Here is a 19,686-nt window from a genome sequence, read left to right as displayed (position 1 = left end):
CAGTGTGCTCCTCGGTTTACCTGGGCGAGATGGCCGTTTTTTAAGGTTTAAGGCAGACCTTGAACTCAGGAGCTCCAATGGTCTCTGGTAGGAGGTTTTCATGTGCCTGTGTGTACACACACCGGCATGTGTAATTGTTCACATGTGCAGATGGAGACCAGAGGCTGACATCAGATGGTCTCCTCAATCTTGCTTCAGCTTGTTTTTTAAACAAGGTCTCTTCCTGCACCTGGAGTCCGCTTATTAAGCCAGACTGGCTTATCAACAAGCCCCAGGGAGCCAGTCTCTACTCCCAGGACAGTGTGAGCTGCCGTCACTCAAGCTTTCTGCGTGGGTGGTAGGGATTGAACCAGGGTCCTCAGGCTTGCATGACAGGCTTTTACCAACATCAGGCAGCTCAGAAATACCAGTAACTCCAGCTCCAAGGGATTCAATGTCCTCTTCTAGTATCTGTAGGCAGGCAGGCACGCATACATGCACGCACACGCACACACACACATGCACACACACACATCAGTCATCATCATCATCACCGTCGTCATCGTCGTCATCATAAATCTTTTAAAATTACGTTTATTTACAGGTGCCCCATAGGGTACATGTGGAGGTTAGCAAATGGATAATTTGGGGGAATCAGTTCTCTCCTCCCACTACGTGGCTTCCATGGATCAAGCTCAGGCCATAAAGCTTAGTCTTAAGGGCCCTTCCCCTTTGATCCATCTTGCTGGCCTCCAGGATGCTACAGGCCATTGTAGGTAGGCAGATGACTAGGCCAGGTGATCTGATGAAGTATCTTCCAGTTTAATGTTTCGGTACAATATTAAATCATTTCATTCATCCATGTGCAAGATAAGAACGTGGGTTGGTGGTCAAGGGACCCCAAGTTCACACCCTACTTCTCTAGTGCTCAGGAACTAGGTGGTCTTACAGGAGCCACACCATCTTTCTGAGCGAGCCTGCTTGTCTGCAGAATCGGGTAGATAAAATAATATCTCTACCACGTGGACGCTGTGAGATCCCACACATCGGTAGACTTTCTAAACCGCCAAGTACTGCTCACATGACACTGGTAACTGGAAGGCCATTGTTATTATAATAATAATGATAAGCATTTCCCTTTAACCAAATGTTTATGGCCGTCATAGGAAATATGAAAGTAATCATAGCTTGTGGATTTGCTTTTCACTCTTCCTTCCCAGGAGGACCTGCTGCCCCCCTCGCTGCCTCCTTCGGGGAGGAGCCAAGTAGAAAATACTGGGCTCAGGTTGGAGGCTGGAGGCGCTTTGCCACCCACCAGAACTCTCTGAGTGCTGCCAATGCAACAGCTGACTCTCCGCAACTTTTGTCTACAGGTAATGAAGCCAAGAGTAAATTGAGGCCTTTATGTCTCGGTGCACTGCATGTAAAAAGCGAAGGCAGACCCTCCGGGAAGAATAATCACTTGGATAAACCCTCAACAAATATGCTGATAAACTCACAAAGTTCTTGTTATTGCTTAATGCTAATTGTATTTCCTCGGGTAAGCACCATAAAAAATTCATTGAGATTTTTTGGAAACAAGATAGCCATTGCATTTTAATTGCTAGAGACCAGAGAGTATAGGAGGGAGGCTTCACAGGGGAAATGCTTGCTGCGGAGCGCCTTCCACTCCGTCAGCCAATAGCCGCTGAAATACCAGCCCACTGGGGCGTGGTATATTTCTCTTTTAAAAAGAGACACAGATCCCGGGTCAGGCCCTCTTGGTTCCGGCACTTGGTCCCGGCTCCTGCTCCCGGCTCCTGCTCCCGGCTCCTGCTCCAGCGACTAGGCTCCCTTCCTGACGGTTTATGGTGTATGTAAGTTTTACCCCCCAAAATAAATAACCCTTTAAAACATAACTGGTGCGGGATTGATTCGCCGATAAATGCTAACTGGGGATAAACTCAGGAAGAAATCCCCCAAGATGAAAGGTTCAGTTCCCCAAAAAAAGAGCCAAGGGGAAAGCCTGAACCCTGTGGGAAGAACAATCTTCCCTAGGTGCACTGACCTCAGTGGTGCTCAAAGTCTCAGAGCCCATAGACAGTTGGTCTTTTTTGCTGCAGATGGTGACATATAGGTTTAACTAACTTAAATAATCTAATAGTTAGGGACCTGCCAAATTCTGGAGTTGACGAGCTGGAGTCAGTATCTACGTTCCAAGAAACACATACAGGAAAAACTGTGCTTCTGCGCAGAAACACGCATGACCGTGTGTCAGTTAATCTTCACTGTCAAGTATTCTGGATTCGGAATTGCCTGGGAAACACACCTCTACGCACTTCTGTGAGGTAGGGAGTTTCCAGAGAGGCGTGACTGAGACCTTCCCTGACTGTGAGTGGTACTAAGCCACAAGCTGAGGTCCAAGACGAAAGCACCGACATCATCTCTCCCTGCTTCCGGCCACTGTAGGACCAGTTGCCCCACCCTCCTCTGCACAGTGGACTGCATCTTTTGTCTCTGAGCCAAAATAAATGCCTTTGGGCTGGGCAATGGTAGCACATGCCTTTAATCCTAACATTCAGGAAGCAGAGGCAGGTGGATCTCTGTGAGTTCCAGGCCAGCCTGGTCTACAAGAGCTAGTTCCAGAACAGGCTCCAAAGCTACAGAGAACCCCTGTCTTGAAAAACCAAAATAAATAAATAAGTAAATAAATTCCTTTGGTCATGTATTTCGTCACAGCAGTGACAAAAGTAGTTAATATGGGCGGGGGGGGGGGGGTCTTGACCAAGATTATATATAATTTTCATTTAATAACAAAACTCTTTCAACCAGTTCACAGAACTGTCATCTGGAAAATGGCATCCTAGTCCAACTCCATCTTTCTTGCCTTATAGACTCTTGCCTCATGCAGGGCTACTAGAGTTACCTCAGAACAGGACCAGTGGGGTAGGGTGGGGATCCTGACTTCCATGTCTTTACTTGAGTTGGTCCAACCTTAACCTCATCTGCCCAGGAGCCCTTGAGATAGGGCATCCTCTAGAGTTGGACTTAGCCCTCCTGAGGCCCCTGGGAGAAAGCAGGGCACCGCCAGTGTCCTCCCGATAGATAGATGCAGTGGAGTCCAGGGAGAGTGGAGGACCAGTTTCCCAGATGCTTCCAGAAACCTCATCTGCTGTGTCTCCTCTTATCCGTTCCTCTCCCCATCATTCTCACTCCAGCCCCAGCCTCTTTCCTGCTGCAGAGGTGCTCAACTCAGATGAGAAAGAGAAAGAAGAAACCAGAGCCTTAGGAGAGAGGCCAGTGCTGCAGCTGCTGGCCTGCAGTCTGGGATGATCCACGGGAGAGCCACGGTTCGGCATTGGAGGTGGCAGCTGCTTCTCCTGTAGCTAGCGGACCTGCCAAGGAGCCAAGAGACATAGGAGTCTGTGAAACAAGACTGAGGGAAAAAAATGAGTAAAACACAGCCAGGATGGTTATGACCAGAAAGTCTGGGCTTACCAAGGGTAGGAACTTGCCATAGGTCACCCCCAAGAGACAGATCTAGGTCACAGACTCAATCTACCCTTCCTGGTTAGTGCTTAACCTGCTAGAAATCCAGTGGGTTTTTGTTATGTGTCCTTTCTTTCTCCTCCCACTCTGGCCAACATTCCCTAGACCCATGTCCAACCCTCAGAAGGTCCCCAGCGTCCTGGGGCAAGTCCTTCGGAAATTTGGGCCATTCTCCTGTTCCATACTCACCTGCACGGTGTCATGGATCCAGTCCAGGAACTCCGCTACCTTGGCATAGACACCTGGGTGATTGGGCTCTGCACAGCCACGACCCCAGCTGACCACCCCTACAAGGTGCCACACATCACCACTGGGACACACAAGGGGTCCCCCGCTGTCCCCCTGAGGAATCCAAATGAGCAGACACAAAGAAACAACACTAAGACCCTTCTGGTGGAGCAGCACCAGTCCACCATGGGGAATGGACTCTCCTGGTAGAAAGAGAGAGGCTCCTGCCTCCTGATGTCATATCTGCGGGTCTCACTTCCCACAAGCCCTTAGTGTGGACTCCCTAAGGAGTCTGGCTTCCCCAACCCATGTGCACTAACTAACCAGGGGACCAAGCTGATGCACATCCCTGCTCCCACCTTTCACCACCAGCAGGTCTCCCACTCCTCCCTCTACTCCCGGCCACACCTGGCATGCGTCTGCCCTTCCGTCCAGGTAGCCAGCACACAGCATGCGGTGTGTGAGTGCCCCGCTGTACACGCATGAGCTGTTGCAGAGGTGGGTGCTGAGCAGAGGTACCACCGTGTCCTGTAGCGTGTCTGAGCTATGAGCTGTAGGAGACACAGAGCAAAGCTACAGGGTACCAAACTACGCCAAGAAGGCAGAGCATCAAGAGAGAAAAGAGTTAGAGTTCCCGAGGACACAAAGACCCAAAGAAGGAAGTTTGGGCAACGCTATGGATCTGGGCCAGAGGACAAGAGTCTGCCAGATACCCAGGTGGGAATGAAGAGAGAAAGAGAAAGACACCAGACACCGTATACCAGATGCTGAGCTCATGGAGCTCCCAGGACCAAGAGCAGGGAAGTAAAAGGGGCTGGGCTTAGGAAAAATGTTCAGTGGTTGTTCTACATAGGAACACTCAGGCAGGAGAGACTGAATACCCCTGACTTACCAAGGGAGGAAAAGAGCGCCATTGTCAGATGACTTGGGGAAGGGGAAGTGCCCAACTTAGAGAATACCTCCCTCCCCATCTTATACTGAGGGCCCCGGGAGCTCACTCACTATGGCTGGGGTCGGTGTGGCCCCAGCCAGACACCCAGCACTGCGACCCTCTTGGAAACTGCTGTTCCTTGGCCGGCAAGCACACGGCGCCCACAGTGTCTGTGGAGAGGCACAAAGTTTAGGTCCTGGCTCAGGCTGGGCTTCTCTCCTGAAGAGCCTGGGTGAAGATCCTCCTTATCCCTTTCTCAAGAGGCCTGGGACCTGCCCTCTACCACCAAACTTACTAGACAAATAAATAGATTGAGCAGTGTCCCACCTTGGGGGTGAAGGTATGGTGCCCCAGAGAAGAGGGCAGCATATTTGCTACTCTGCCCCAACCTAGGGGCCTAGAGGGAGAATGGGAATCCTTCTGGCGCTGGAAACCAAACTCTAACAATACCCATTTGTCCCTTTCTCCAGAGTGCCTCATCCTTCTCAGGACTCTATTTCAGGAAGTGTGTGACATATAATATGAATGAAACCTAATATGTTATTATGTAGCATACTGACATTCCACAACATAAACATACGTCCCTCTGTCTGCATCAAGAAGAAAGACCCCGTTTGGTGGTAATCCACACCTCGAATAATGCTGTCAGTCTCCCACCTAACCAGAAGAAGCAGGTCCGGGCTCTGCAACTTCTACAGAAGGCTCTGGCAACCTAGAATTTTATTACTGGTTTGCTTTCAAATTACAGATCTGTGTGTGTGAATACATGCATGTGCGCACATGGGACTGTGAGTGCATGCATGTGTGCATGTTTCTATGGATTTATGTGGCTTTTGAGAAGGGGTGTCTGAGCATACAGGGAGATAGTTGGTGGGACAGCAGCAGTCCAGGCAGGGCCACCCTTGATGGACAGGTACTGCGACAAGAGGAGCCCTGGTACTGGAATCAAGACATCAGCTTGGGACCTATTTGTCCTTCTCTGAACTTCTATGGTCTTGTCTGTTTATGTTTCCTTCATCACAGTTGTTACGAGGGCTGAGGGGGGAAACAATTTAAATAAATAAGAAATCTCTTTTCTCTAATGTATCACAAAATGTCTGAACCTGGGTCCTGCCTGGGAACAAGAGAAGGCACAAGCTATTGGAGGAGAAGGCACAAGCGAGGTTCTGCTTGGGACCTCAAAGCAAATCCCCTCTATGCAGCTCTACTATGAAAAGGGCCTGAATATTTGACCTCAGAGAGCCTTATAACTGTTATTGCTATTCAGTCTCTAAAAGTACACACCCTATGATCCCCAGTGGACTGAAGGACTTAAGATTTGCAACACTACAGGAAGCCTTAGGAATCAGCTCGCCCCTCCTCTCACCGGGCTCTGTTCCTTGGTCACTACTGCACCCAGCCTGCTCGTTCCAAAGCCAGAGTCTCACCTGAGAAGTTGAGCGGAGTCCGGAGCTGCAGGAGAGCCACATCATAGTCATGGTTCTGGGCGCTGTACAGAGGGTGAGGAAGGATCTTCTCCACCATTGCTCCCTGCTGTTGGCGGACGGCACTGTGGCTGACCAAGCCTGCATGCACCCGCCAGCTGGACAGGCGGGACAGCCTGAAACTGCACACAGAAACCTCCTGAGCCCAGGGAGGAAGAGGCAGGGAAGGTGGTGGGTGGAGGGGACTCTTGAGGGAAACCATTAGTGGCCACTGTCACAAGCCTGTGAGTTCCCGGGACACAAACACCATGCCTCTTAATATTATCCTTGCCAGCTGGCAAGACACTGGGCTGGAAGATAGTTCAGTCAGCAAAGTGCTTTCCCCAGAAAAGCATGAGGTTCTGAGTTCAAATCCCCAACCCTCACATAAGCCAAGCATAGCTCCATATGCCTATAATCTAACACTAGAGAAGCAGAGACAGGCAGATCCCTGGAGCTTGCTGGCTTATCCACATACCCACACACTGACACAGACACGTAATTAAAGATAAACCTTAAAATACATAAAGTGGAAAGAGGGAGTCACTTGACATTGATCTGTAGCCTCCTTATGTACATGCACAAGTTCATACATGCCCACACACACACACATACAGAGAGAGAGAGAGAGAGAGAGAGAGAGAGATTATTGGCCACCACTCTCTCCTGCGTAATTTCCATCCAACTTTTATAGCAAGTGTGAAAGACCTTTTTTGACACCATGACTTCCCTCAGTCCTCTCTCTCCACTTAGGTGAAATCCTGAGGGACACTCATCCCTCCACGAGACTGTTCCCTCACGGTAAAGTGGAGATCAGATTGTCTGCCATACCTACCACCAAACCTCACTCATTCACCATCCATTCACCTCCACCTCCGCAGAACCTTTATTGTGTGCCTATCATATTCAAGGAACTGCTCGAGGCCCTGAAGATGTGGCAACGAAGAAACCTAGAAAGGGACTCAGTGGTAAAACAGACCGATCATCTCTGCCCCAGTATGGCTTCCAGTCTAAAGGGAAAAGGACACCACTCAGAAAATAATTTAATGGTCGTGCTAAGAAACATTAAGAAGCACAGAATGTTGTTAATGCAAAATGGAATGGAAGGGAACTGGGGAAATGGTTCAGTTAGAAAGGTGTTCACTTTGGAAGCATGAGAACTGAGTTCAAAGCCCCAGAACCCATTTAAAAGCTGAGCGAGCATGGGAGCCCACTGGAAATCTCAGCACAGAAGCTGGAGACAAATCCCCAGAGCAGGGTGGCTAGCCAGACTAGCCAAATGTGCTAGCTCTGGGTTCAGTGAGAAATGAGAGATGCTGCCTCAAGACAGACAGGAGAGGAGAACAGTCAAATAAGATATCTGACACCACCCAATGTCAACCTTGGGCCTCCATGCCCACAAATGAGCGTGCATGCATGCACTCACATATACATACACACACACATACGTACACATGTACACATAGAAGGGAACATGCATACACACACGGAGGAGAGGGGATACAAAGAACCAGTCTTTGTATTATTACTGCTCTTCATACAGAACTGAACTTGGCCCTCACCCTTGCCTCCTTGGGGACCGTGGACACAGATATGGTATCCAGGACACAGCAAGAGGCAAACTAATAGGTGACTGACTCACCTCTCATTCACTCCCAAGACTTACCTGTACATGCAGTGGGCAGCAGTCACTACCCAGTGGGGTGCCAGCACAGAGGCCCCGCACATGTGCCGGGAGCCAAGCATCACACTAGCTTGCCATGGCCAGCGCCCAGAAGCCACAGCTTGACCGCCAACTATTCGAGAAGCCAGAGGTCTTGCCCCACACTCTGCCAACAGAAAAGGGTAGGATAGACAGAGAAAAGGCTGATTGCCGAGAGCCTGTGTAGACAACTCTCATTTGTTAGTTCTGATTCTAAGTAGGGGGACAGGAATGGGTGTGTTGATTACTTCAGCCTTTGCACCTGCTGAGAGCAGGGACCAGGTCTGCGGTGTCTACAGAGCTCTGATGCCCACCTCACTGGTGTCCAGATGTGAGAAGGGCCTGATAAATAGATGGACAGATATGTAGGCACATGGGTGAAGGAACCCTGTAAGCTGTTTATCATTTGGCTCTTGTCCACTGCCCACCCTTAGTCTCTTGAAGCTGCTGGTAGAGCTTGCATATCCACAGTCAGTAGTAATTCCACCTATCGGGCCCTTCAGAAGGAAGGGGCAGGGTGGCAGTAGTGACCATTAGCCCAGCCCAATGGTTGGTAGCATACATGACAGAGACTTAAAAGGACTCTATCTGGGCAGGTTGTATCAAGGAGTCCAGCAGAAAGATAGGCCGGTCAGCAAGGACACTCCGACCCAGCTCACAGGTACACACACAAAAACCTGAGCAAGCACCTCCAGACAGCTCTTCCACACTCGGGAGAACTGGAAGACTCCCCTCCTCCCACTGCCAACTTCCTGGACCCAGGATATGACTCACCAGAACATTTGAGAGAAACAATTCGGCCAAAAGGACAGCCAGCACTGCAAAACAAGGGTGTCCCTAAGAAGCTAGACAGTGCCACCCAAAGGCCATGCACACCAAGGGTATTGGGAGTGGTCAGAGGGATTCTCCATAGCTTCCTTTTGTTTTCTTGAGATAGTGTATCATGTGACCCAGGCTAGACCCAAACACACTCTGCAGCCAAAGATGACTGTGGACTGATCTTGCCACAGCATCCCAAGTACTAGGATTACAGGTACGCCCTGCCACGCCCGCCCGTCTCCATAGGTCTTCAGGCCCTGCTGCAGTCCCAACCCTAAAACGTTCCCATTGTCACCATTTTCTTCCCATCCTTCACAAACTCCCAGGCCCCTCCCACGGCAGCAGCCTGCCCATTCTGCCCAGTGACCAGAAAGAAACAGAAAGCCTTCACAATCCTGGAAGATCTGTTTGGAAAGGGTCCATGTTTACAACAAAGAACTGGCAGATGAGAAAGCCGAGCTGTTTCCCAGTCTCTGAGTAAACAGGTGCTCAGCGGGTGAATGAAGGACCGCGGCATGAATGAGTGAGTCCAGTCCTACCCCTAGGCTTCTTCCAGGCCCAGCCTCTTCTTAGTCCCAGCTCTTTACCTAGGGCCTGCAGAGTCACGCTCTTGTTCTGGCTTTCCCTCCCTTTGGACCCAAGACTCTCGTCTTGCCCATCTCTCCTCCTTTCAGCTGCCCAATCCATGGTCTACTTGGTTTCTATTTTCCTAACCCTGAAGCCCATCTGCCCTCCTGGAGGGATCTCACAGAGGGAAAGGGACAGCTGAGGTCACTCGGTCTCCAGTGCATTCCTAAGAATGGCTCTGGGGTCTGGGAGAATGTTCAGGTGGGTAGGGCCAACACAGCTTCAGAGCAGGGATGGCGCCTCTGCCTGCCCCCATTCCCGAGGCTTCAGGCAGTTTGAAGATGACAGGCTGGGCAAAAACCTCTCAGCTTGTGTTCCCTAGAGTGTGGTAAGAGGCTTGGTCCATTTTGAGTTCCTTTCTTTTGGACACTATTTGATTTTCTCCTCAGATACCAGAATTATCCAAGCACAGCCACACAGGTCCCTTGACTTGGATGGAGTCATGAGCCTGGCCCCAAATGAGTATTGGCTGTTTACTGGTCAAACTGCCCTGGATAACACTCTTTAACCTCACTGGGCCTCAACTCCCCTACTTGTAAAAGTGAATTATGAAAAAAAAAGTGAGTTATGGTTTGAACACAAAATAACACCCCCCCCCAAAAAAAAAACTTCATGGGCAGAGCATCTGGTCCTCACCTCGTGGTACTACTTTTAGAAATTCTGGAGATTTCAAGCAGTAGAGCCTAGATAGAGGAAGTAGGTCACTGGATGTATGTCCTTAAGAGTTGTATCTTATCCTAAACCTGGCTGCCTCCCCTCCCTTTTCTGTCTATGCGAGGCAAACAGCCTCCTGTACCCATTCCTTCTCCGTGATGCTCTGTCCTAGCACGAGGCCAAGCAGCCATTGGCTGAACCATTTACAGCTGTGAGGCAAGGAAGTCTTTCTTCCTTTACATTGCCTTTCTTGTGTGTTTGGTCACAGCAATGTAAAGTTAACACAGGGGGAATAGGAGGACTAAACCCTGGTCCAGTAACTAACAACCTTGGGGTTTTTTGTTGGTTGGTTGATTCGGTTTTGAGACAAATCTCTTGCATCCCAGGCTCACCTCAAACTCTGTAGCTAGTTGCGGCTGACTTTTCTGATCCTCCTGCCTCTGCTCTTGCTTAGAACTCAAGCAACAACACCACACAGTTTGTACAGTACCAGGGTTTGAACCCAGGGCTTCGTGTGTGCGAGACAAGCACTCTCTAACAAGCACGCTCGACGCCCAGGTAGGATGAGACAAGAGCTACAATGCCCAGCCCATAGGCTCACATTTCTTGTGTGAGAGAAATACTGTGTGGCAAAGCATGTGTCCTGGGTTTGTGATTAAGCCTGGCAAACGGTCTTCTCTGGTCTCCTTACACTGACCATGCCCCCATCATCGGGCTCCCCTGCAGGAAGACCTGTCTAGACTGCTTCCTGCTCACCTAACCCAGCCCCTTACCTGGGCTGCCATGCCTCCTGGAGGAGATCTCCCGGTCTAGCAGACAGCTGAGCGAACTCCTGGGATCTGGTGAGCTTGATGTCAGACAGATTCACTGCCTTGTGCTGAGCGAGCCTTGGCAGAGGAGAGAAAACAGGAGGGAGTCGGCTTCAAAGTGTAGCATGAATGAGGTCAGAAGGTCAGAACTAGACCATGCATGAGCCATGCCAGCATTGTGGATAAGCAAGACCATGATGGTGACTTCTGCGATCCACACTCCCCACTCCAGTTCCCACACACACACACCCTGCAAGTCTGGCTGTTACCTGAGGTGCCCAAGGCTCTGGCAAATGCGCATCCCCAGGGCAGGGTTCCAACCCTCATGACAGACCAGGAGCCAGTCTGGCCGAGCCCTTACTTGCACTTCAAGCAGGAGATCCTCGCCCATGACTCTGAAAGATACTGAAATCACAGCGTGAAAACCCTCCTGCAGCCAGGGTGGGATGAGACAAGAAAAGCTGAACACATGGATCACCCCAGGTCAGCTTCCCTGCTCCCCTGGGTGTCTGGTCAGTACAAAAGACCACGTAACACCTTTCTGCCCATGTTTCTGGTTCCATGTTTCGATCACGAGTTTTAAAATGTGCTCCGAGGCCAGTGTGATGACTCAGCAGGTAAAGGCACTTGTCATCGAGCTTGACAACCTGGGCTGAGTTCCCAGGACCCACCTGATAGAAAGAGAACCAATAAATTGTCCTCTGACCCTGACATTCATTAGATGGCATATATGCACACACACGTGCACGCACACATAAAGGAAATAAATAGGGGTATTCTGTCACACTCCATCGCGACAGCCTTACCAGAAGGCAGTTACTACCCTCAACGGAGGTGACGGCAATTTGCCCAAGATCATAGGATCATCCAGGACATAAGTTGAGTCTCCTAAATTCAAATACTGTGATGATAATAGTTAATATTTATCAACTGCTTTTTGTCCATGTTGTTACAGATGGAATTTTTCACATACACAGTCTCTCTCTCTCTTTCCAGGTAGAAACTTCAATCTCTCAGTGTAACTGTGTTTGGAGACAGAGCCTTGAAGAAAGTAAAACAGGGGCTTTGCTCTGCATCTTGGTTAGTACAGCACTTGCTTAGCATGCACATAGCCCTGGGCTTGATGTCCAGTGTGTAATCTGGCTGTGGTGGAGCTTGCCTGTAATCCCTACACTCCGGAGGTGGAGGCAGGAGAAGGCCATGCTCAAGCCCTCTTTGGTTACATACTGAGTTAGAGAATAGCTTGGAGACATTAGATTCTTAACTCAAAAAAAAAAAATTTAAAAAGATGAAATGAGATCATGGCATGCTGGTCCAGTAGGTTCAGCATCCTCCCAAAAGATTTCAGCTCCTTCGTTCTTTCCTCCCCTGCCTCCAGAAAACAGAAGACACGGTGGAGCATGCTGTGGGGAGCCAGGAAGAGAGCCCTCACCAGGAACCAAAGTACTGTACTTCTAGCATCCAGGCTGTGAGATAAATACGCACCCTTTCCCCATCTGTAGCATTTGTTATGGCAGGCCAGCTGACTAATGCAAAGGCTCAGAGCTGGCTTCTTTTGTATATTTGCACGCTTTAGTATTACAACCTCATGTAATACTTTTATTTTATTTTATTCATGCAGCAAATACTCTTATTTCATTTCCATTGTATACAGAAAGAAATTGAAGCTCGAAGAAATAATGTACTGGAGGCCACGTGTCTAGCAAAAATAAGAAAACCCAGCCTTGGTCTAACTAAAAGTTAAAACTTTTTCCAACCTCCAGCCTTTGGGCAGCATTATACTGTGTGACCCCCAGCTCTCACCTGGAAGAAAGGACAGTGCAGATAGCCAAGGGACAATATGGAATGATGTCCCCAGATATCCAGGTGACTCTGTTGTTCACACACTGACACCCCATACCAGCTCCTCTTCCCCCACACTACTAGCTCACTCTACCCTAAATGACAAGCTTCCCTCTCTTCTGCTGGCCTGACCTCCTCACCACGCCCAACTAAAGATCAGGACCCTCCTCAGGGATGCTTCCAAATCCTAACTCGGAGATCAATGCTGCTAGATGGACCTGGTCAGCACCCTCATTCCAGGAGAAGAGACAGACGGGTGGTAGCAAAGTGCTAGTCCTTCATTTCGATCCTGAAGCTGTAAGGGGTCCTGAGCTAGGGGAAGGGCCGGTTCCTGTGGTTTTGAAGGGGTGGCCCACCTGTTTGGGGAAGCGATGAGAGAAGCTCTTCCTCCTTGCTGACTCCTGGACAGCTCAGATTCATCTCTTCCTCCTGCAAAGTCCCGGAGATGGGTGGAGAGGCAACTGGCCACAGATACAGTACTTCAGGGAAATGCAAAGAGCGTCACAGAGAGGCTGGAGGGTGGGGAGGAAAATCCCCTAGAGGGGTTCAAGTTGCCTAGCAAGTCAGTACTGCAGTAGAGGTAGGCCTACCTCCTAGAGAGTCCCTATCAGTCACATTGCCTATAGACAGACCCCAATCAATCTGTAAGGGGCACAGGACTGTGTGAGACTATCCTATGTTTGTTTCTATTTGTCTGTCTGTCTCTATCTCACTAGTAAAAACTGACTAAAACCATGGATTATCCATCCACACAAGTAGCAAGATTGTAGGACCCAACTGTCCCTCTGACACCTGCATCCATCCTGTTCCATTGGGTAACCACTTCTCTGTCTTGCTGTCTAAACAGCACAGATGAGAGTAGAGCTTGTTCATCTTCACACAGTGCCTGTTCAGCATCTGCTTATGTCTCCATGCTGCCCCCAGACCCTGTCCTCCACCCCTCTCCAGACAAAAGGGCCCAGCACTGACCTAGGAGCCATGAGCCGACACCTGCTCCAGCCAGCAGCCCCAGGGCTCCCAGGACCGCACAGCCACGTTGCAGGCAGCACCAGCGCTGGGACTGGGAGACTATGAAGAAAGCAGAGAGTTGCCTGGGTCTCCTGCTTCTGCCTGCAAGCTTTCCTCCACCGTGAGGCACTAGTAAGTTCTAACAGGAGCTCGCCCCTGGCCCGTGGGCTCCAAGTGGTAAAGGATCTGGGCCCTGAAGCCCAGCTCCCACTTGGTCCTGAAGTGGGAAGTTGAGCAAGTAGGGGATAAAGAAGGACATGTCTGTCATCCTCGCACTGACCCTAGAAGAGTGTAAGGGATGAAGGAAGAGCATACTTTGCTGACCCCATCCTGTCCCTCCCTAATGGCCCCGTGTGACCTACTGGGTTGCCGCCGGTCTCCCAACTCTGTTCTGAAGATCCCAGGTCCAGGACCCTCTTCTGCGCACCGAACCTCCATTGGGCCTTGGTCATCCAGTGTTGGAGTCTGAAGAAACAGTTGTTGGAAATCCAGGGCTGCCAAAAGAAGACCCAGATCTCACCAGGTTCTGGCTTCTAATCTTAGTCCTCCCCGAGGCTAACTGGAAGTCTCTATTCACCTTGGCAGATTCTCACCCAGGCCTTTTCTGCTCTCCATTGGTCCCTAACCCTTTGGGCTTCACTCTTACATGACAGCAATAGCAAAGGGAGAACTGGAATCCAGACTTGCTCCACTCCAAAGCCATGTTCTTCATCATCGGTGCCCTAGTTCTACCTCCAATGGGGATCAAAAGGGCACCCCCTCAGGTCTGTCAACATCCCACCCTAGGCAGTCCTTCCTTTCTACCTCGGGAAAAGAGTACTCTCTCTCTCTCTCTCTCTCTCTCTCTCTCTCTCTCTCTCTCTCTCTCTCACACACACACACACACACACACACACACACACACACACACACACACACCATTCATTCCCCCAAAAGTATTTGGCCCAAGTGCATAAGACAGCATAGGAAATGCTACAGGGAATTCAGGATAAACCAGCATGGACTGGAATTCCTCAAAGAATTCTCAGCCTTATCCCAAAGACAAGTCATACATAGCACATGTCAAATGACCAAGAATTTGATTAAAGCAATGTTGTTGAACATTGAAAAAATTAAGAGGTGATTTCTCACCAAGGAGATCAAGGAAGGTGCCTAGAGGAGGAAGGTTTCTAAAGCAGTGTCCTCTTGGGCGAGTAGGGTCGGCGCTGATTGCGTTTCTATCAAGCATTGCGTCGTCCAGGCAAAGGATGGTGGTGAAGCAAAGACAGGGTGGTGAGAAAGCCAAGAGCAGAGCAGCTCACATGTGTGCCCGAAGCTCTTGACCCATGAAGCGAGGTGAAATAAGAACATTGACAAGCACCGAAACAGTCCACAATGAAGTCTACAACCTACCCTGTGGGTTTGGATAACTCAGACCATCCCTCCAAACTTCAGTTTTATCATTCATAAAATAAGAGTGATAATTCCTACTTCCTAATGAGCAAATTCTCTCCCCTAGTGTCCTCTAGCTGCAACGGATAAAGGGTGGGGGAACAGCCCAACCCACAGAAAGGGGTTAGGACACTGGCCTGGCCATTATTCTCCGTGTTACCAAGCCAGAGCAGCTATGTCAGCATGGTGGTCCAGTCTTTAAAGCGCCCAGTGATCTTTGTATCCTCCACATCAAGATAAAGCTTTCATTCCATAGCTCCTGGGCTTCTGTGATTTTACCCTTCCTCATCTCTCCATCCTCACTGCCAGCAACAGCTCACTCCAACACCCTGTGTCTTCCTCAGCACCTTCGGACACTCTCCCCCTGCAGAGGCTTTGTGTCTGCTGCTCCCACCCGCATAGCTGTCTCCTACTAACCTTATTCAGTGTATTGGTCATTTCTCCGGCGAGCACCCTTAACTATAGAGAACATACCATTGACCTATATGGACCTCACTTCTTTCTCACTTCTGTACCGGTCTATGTATCCCAGGGACTGGCACAAAATAGCAATACTGGTAAAGTGTACAGACATAAGGAAGGAAGAAGCTGGGTGGTGGTGGCATTAATCCCAGAATTCGGAAGGCAGAAACAGGTGGATCTCTGAGTTCAAGGCCAGCCTGGCCTATAGAGCAAGTTCCAATACTGTTGATGGGTGTGGACACAGGTCAAAGAATCCCAGGCTAACTCCAAAATATCCCAATTATATTTTCTTTATTATAAGGGGCAAACTCACGAAACAGGAACAAAAAGTCCAACCTCAGCTGTGTAGTACAGGAACCACAGAGAGAGAGAAAGCCCTGGGCAGACTGACAGTTTTCTCTGGGTACCCAAAAGGTCACACCCTAACCTGGTCCAACCTCTTAAAGATCATTGGCTGACAATGATTGGTTCCCTATTACAGGACAGCCAAGGCTGCACAGAGAAAACCTATCTCAAGAAAACAAAAAAGAACAAAAGGATAAAGAAGAAAGGAAGGAAGAACGAGGGAAAGAGAAAGGAGGGAGGGAGAGAGGAAAATAATGTGGCTCAATGGGCTTTATAAATTATAAAACACAAGCTACTTGTTAGTTATAATAATATCAGTAAGAAATACATGTAAGCTGTAAATTCTTCCTTGAGGAATTTGCAATCCAATCCAACATCTTGAAATTGGCTAGCTGAGCGTGGTGGTGCGTGCTTGTAATCTCAACACTCAGGAAGTGAAACAGGAGGATCACAAGGCTTAAAAAAAAAGACAAAGAAGTCTGGGAAGATAGCAAGACAGCTCAGTCAGCAAAGGGCTTCCGTGCACTCAGGAGAGTTTACATTCTATCCCCAGAACCCATGTAACCCCAGGGCCTGGTAACATAAGATTTTAACCCCAAAGAGAGGTAGGTCTCTGGGGCTTGATGACCAGCTAGCCTAGTCAATCAATAAATTCCAAGCCAGCAAAAGACCTTGACTCAGAAAAAAAAATAGATAGATGATAGATAGATAGATAGACAGACAGACAGACAGACAGATGATAGATAGATATATGAAAAAGAAAAAAAAAGAATCAAGATGGGTAGCACCTGAGGAATGACAATTGGAGTTGTCCTATGGCCTACACATGTGTACTCATGAATGCACACATGAACACAGACACACTCACACACATACACACACACACATACACACACACCCCAAACTGTAGTAATTCCTACTTGCATATCACCTTTCCCTCTTGACACATTGGATTGTCCCAAGTGATAGCAGAAGCCTGAACCACTGACTCCAAAACTGCATTATCTTAGGTGTGATTTTCCTGTGTTTAATGGAACATCTCCCAGATCCTGCCTTTGTGGCCGGCTAAACTTGCTTTCCTCACCTTCCACCTATAAAAGGAAAGCCTGTCAGCCTCACCCAAAGCAGACCCTCCAAATTGAACAAAAGAGGTTTCCCCAGCCTACGAGTAAGCCCCATGACAGTTCAGGTAGCACACAGGGCAGAATCCAAACCCTTCCTGCAGAGTGAGAGTCTGCCCATCTCCCCACACACAGTCACAGTTAAGGTAGGCCATACTTATCCTGGAGAAACATAGCTCACAATGTGTGTGCTAACACACATACTCCATCTGTGCCCAGAGATGAGAGCCAAGGACAGCAGGCTTGGGAAAACCAAAACAAAAGTAGGGAAGTGGCCACGGGCATGTGTGTTTTTTCTCTAGGGATGTAGTTCCTCTTGAGTGGATGCCCTGTCCAGTCAGAGAGCCAGGGCCAATTATAGAAAGGACTCTGAGGCAGACCTGTTGTCTCAGTATCTCAGAAGCTAGGCTCCAAGGCCAGCCTCTGAACAAATCACCTTACTCAGGCACTGACCTGCCTCAAAATGCACCTGCCCAAACCCATGCGTTAGCCTGAAAACATAGGGCTTCAATGGGAAGACCCTTTTGGTATTCTAAGTAGGAGACAATTTAATGCTTTGTTCAGCATAGCCAAGAATAAACAGTGTCACCAGCCCAGAGTAGGGACTGGAAGAGAAGAAAACGCAAGGCGGTCTCTGGAGAAAACTCTAGCTCCTCAGCCCCTGCTAGGATGCAATCCCTGCACCAAAGCTGCCAGAGGAGGCTCTTCTACCGGTCTAATCCTGGGGAAGGGGAGTGTGAGCAGGGATGTAGGGATAGCATGGGGCACAGCCTTACCCTGTGACTCAGTTGCGTTGATGGAAGGCTGTAAGGTCAGCTGGGCAAGGCGCGGCTCCTGTCCTCATGTCAGGATTGATTCAACAACCCAGCCAGCGTGGTTGGAGGATGCAGTCTCTCTGGTTCACATACAGCCCCTCCCCTTGTCTCCCACCCCTACACACATAGACATGCACCAGGGAGACAATGAACTATGCTCAGGTCTCATGAATAGATCCCTTGTTGTACAGAATCAGAGCAAGGGCTGGGCTGGGCCTGGCAGCCCCAGCCCCTTCTATCTGCTAACTGGAAGCTTGGAAACAGAAAAAAATGGATTGGGGGGGGGCAGGACTATTGTTGCTTAGCAATCATGTCCCTTGTGCCCAAAATATGTGTCTCATACATGCTAGCACAATTCCCCCTTCTTGCTGAGAAGGTTGCTCTAGAGAGAGTGGTATTAGCATCTGTGGAAATGCTTCTGAGTTCTGGTAGAAGCTGGCCTTTCCAGCAGTCTCAGGTTTTCACCATGTTGGAGCTGACAGGTGATGATTAGGAATCTCTGTCACCCCTCTCTCAGCCATGGCTGCATCTCTCTCCTGATTGCTAAGAAGTGAGACCTCCCCCCACCCCGGTTCACCCCTGGGAACCAGGAGTGGTCCCTTGGTGCTATCTTGTTTCAAAGTAGCTGATCCTAGGCTGGGCCTGGACACACCTGGGGGCCACGAATCTTTGGAGAAGCAGAGGAGTGCCAGGCAAGAAAGGGCTGGCGTGGTTTCCTCTCTTCCAGTATGCTTCTCAAGTGTCCCTCGGATGCAGCAGTTCTATAGTTCAGGCTTTAAGAGTCAAACTTTTCCTGAATACAGATTTCCCACTTGCCCCAGTCAGACTCTCTGAAAGAAGAGTCAGTACTCACCTTGCAGGGTTGAGATAATGAATATAAAGCTCTTCCTAGCATCTAGCTTAGACTGATGACATTATGGTTGCCAGAAAGCCATAGGGAAGAGTTCTTGGGAGAGATGACCTAAGGTTAAGGACACTGACCCTAGAGTACCTTCCTCAACCAACCAAATGAAGACCACAAGCAAAGCTCAGGAAGTTAAGCCAGAGTTCAGGGAAAAGACAGTACACCTTACAGCAAAAGCTGAATCTGGCAAACCAGGAACAGAACAAAGAACTGCTAGTCCTGAACCTTTGCTAGTGGAGGCTTTTGTTGAAACAGTCGTGAAGACTTCATTCTGCTCAGGGTGCTTTGGGCCTGTGTTCCATGGCCTTGAGCCAGCCAAGGAAGCAAATTAGCTGTATTTTATTACCCTCGCTTTAAACTTTACAGCAAGTTAATGGCTGTTTGTGCGTCTGCAAGCTTGGGATGAATATTTGAGATAGGAGACAACTAGCTGTTTATCTTTCTTTTTAAGATTTACACACTCATATATGTCTGTGTAAGTGAATGCTTCCTGTAGGCAGGTGCCATCGGAGGCCAGAAGGGGGCAGCAGATCCTCTGGAGCTGGAGTTACAGGTGGATGTGACCCTCACAGCGTGGGTGCTCGGAACGGAACTGGAGTCCTCTGCAGGAGCAGCAAACACCCTTAACTGCTGAGCCGTCTCTCCAGCCCCTCGCTGTGCTCTTACCTGTGCTTTCCTTTTAGACTTTGCTAACTTGGGGTTGGAAAGGCCCCACTAATTGTATTTACTGCCATCAGTTCACCATCTAGCTTGGTGGGCAGCTTAGGGCCCCAGCTGCTCGCCTGGTTTCCCTTTTTCTTGGCTTTTTAAGGGACATAGTTCTGGATGACTGGCTGCTCTTTGTGTAGACCAAGCTAGTCTTGAACTCACGAGTGCTGAGATCAAAGTCATGTGCCACCACATCTGGCCTGGGTGGTAAAGCAGAGACAAGTAGTTTGAGTATCACTTCCTGAAATCCCATCACTGAAAACTGTGAGATGCCTGTCTGGGGCTCCCCCAGCTCCCTGAGTCTTGCCTA

The 19,686-nt window shown here is 49.3% G+C and overlaps 1 protein-coding gene across 1 annotated transcript; it reads right to left on the bottom strand.

The window, feature by feature from the left end:
* Positions 1-591: 591 nt before the first annotated feature.
* On the bottom strand, positions 592-17,854 carry Tmprss5 (transmembrane serine protease 5). Its single transcript, XM_048417530.3, has 13 exons — positions 17,726-17,854; positions 13,953-14,084; positions 13,552-13,650; positions 12,939-13,061; positions 11,010-11,145; positions 10,705-10,818; positions 8,606-8,649; positions 7,796-7,958; positions 6,094-6,272; positions 4,738-4,836; positions 4,144-4,286; positions 3,697-3,849; positions 592-3,353 (listed from the first exon to the last, which is right to left on the bottom strand). Exons 2-13 carry the CDS (start codon positions 14,026-14,028, stop codon positions 3,345-3,347), a joined length of 1,338 nt encoding a protein of 445 aa, XP_048273487.2. The 5' UTR covers positions 14,029-14,084; positions 17,726-17,854; the 3' UTR covers positions 592-3,344.
* Between the last annotated feature and the right edge of the window lie 1,832 nt (positions 17,855-19,686).

This window comes from Myodes glareolus, chromosome 4 (assembly GCF_982192425.1).
Source record: "Myodes glareolus chromosome 4, mMyoGla1.1, whole genome shotgun sequence".
Taxonomy (NCBI): Eukaryota; Metazoa; Chordata; class Mammalia; order Rodentia; family Cricetidae; genus Myodes; species Myodes glareolus.
The sequence above is the reverse complement of the archived record's forward strand: the minus strand, read 5'-3'. Positions and strand labels throughout refer to the sequence as shown.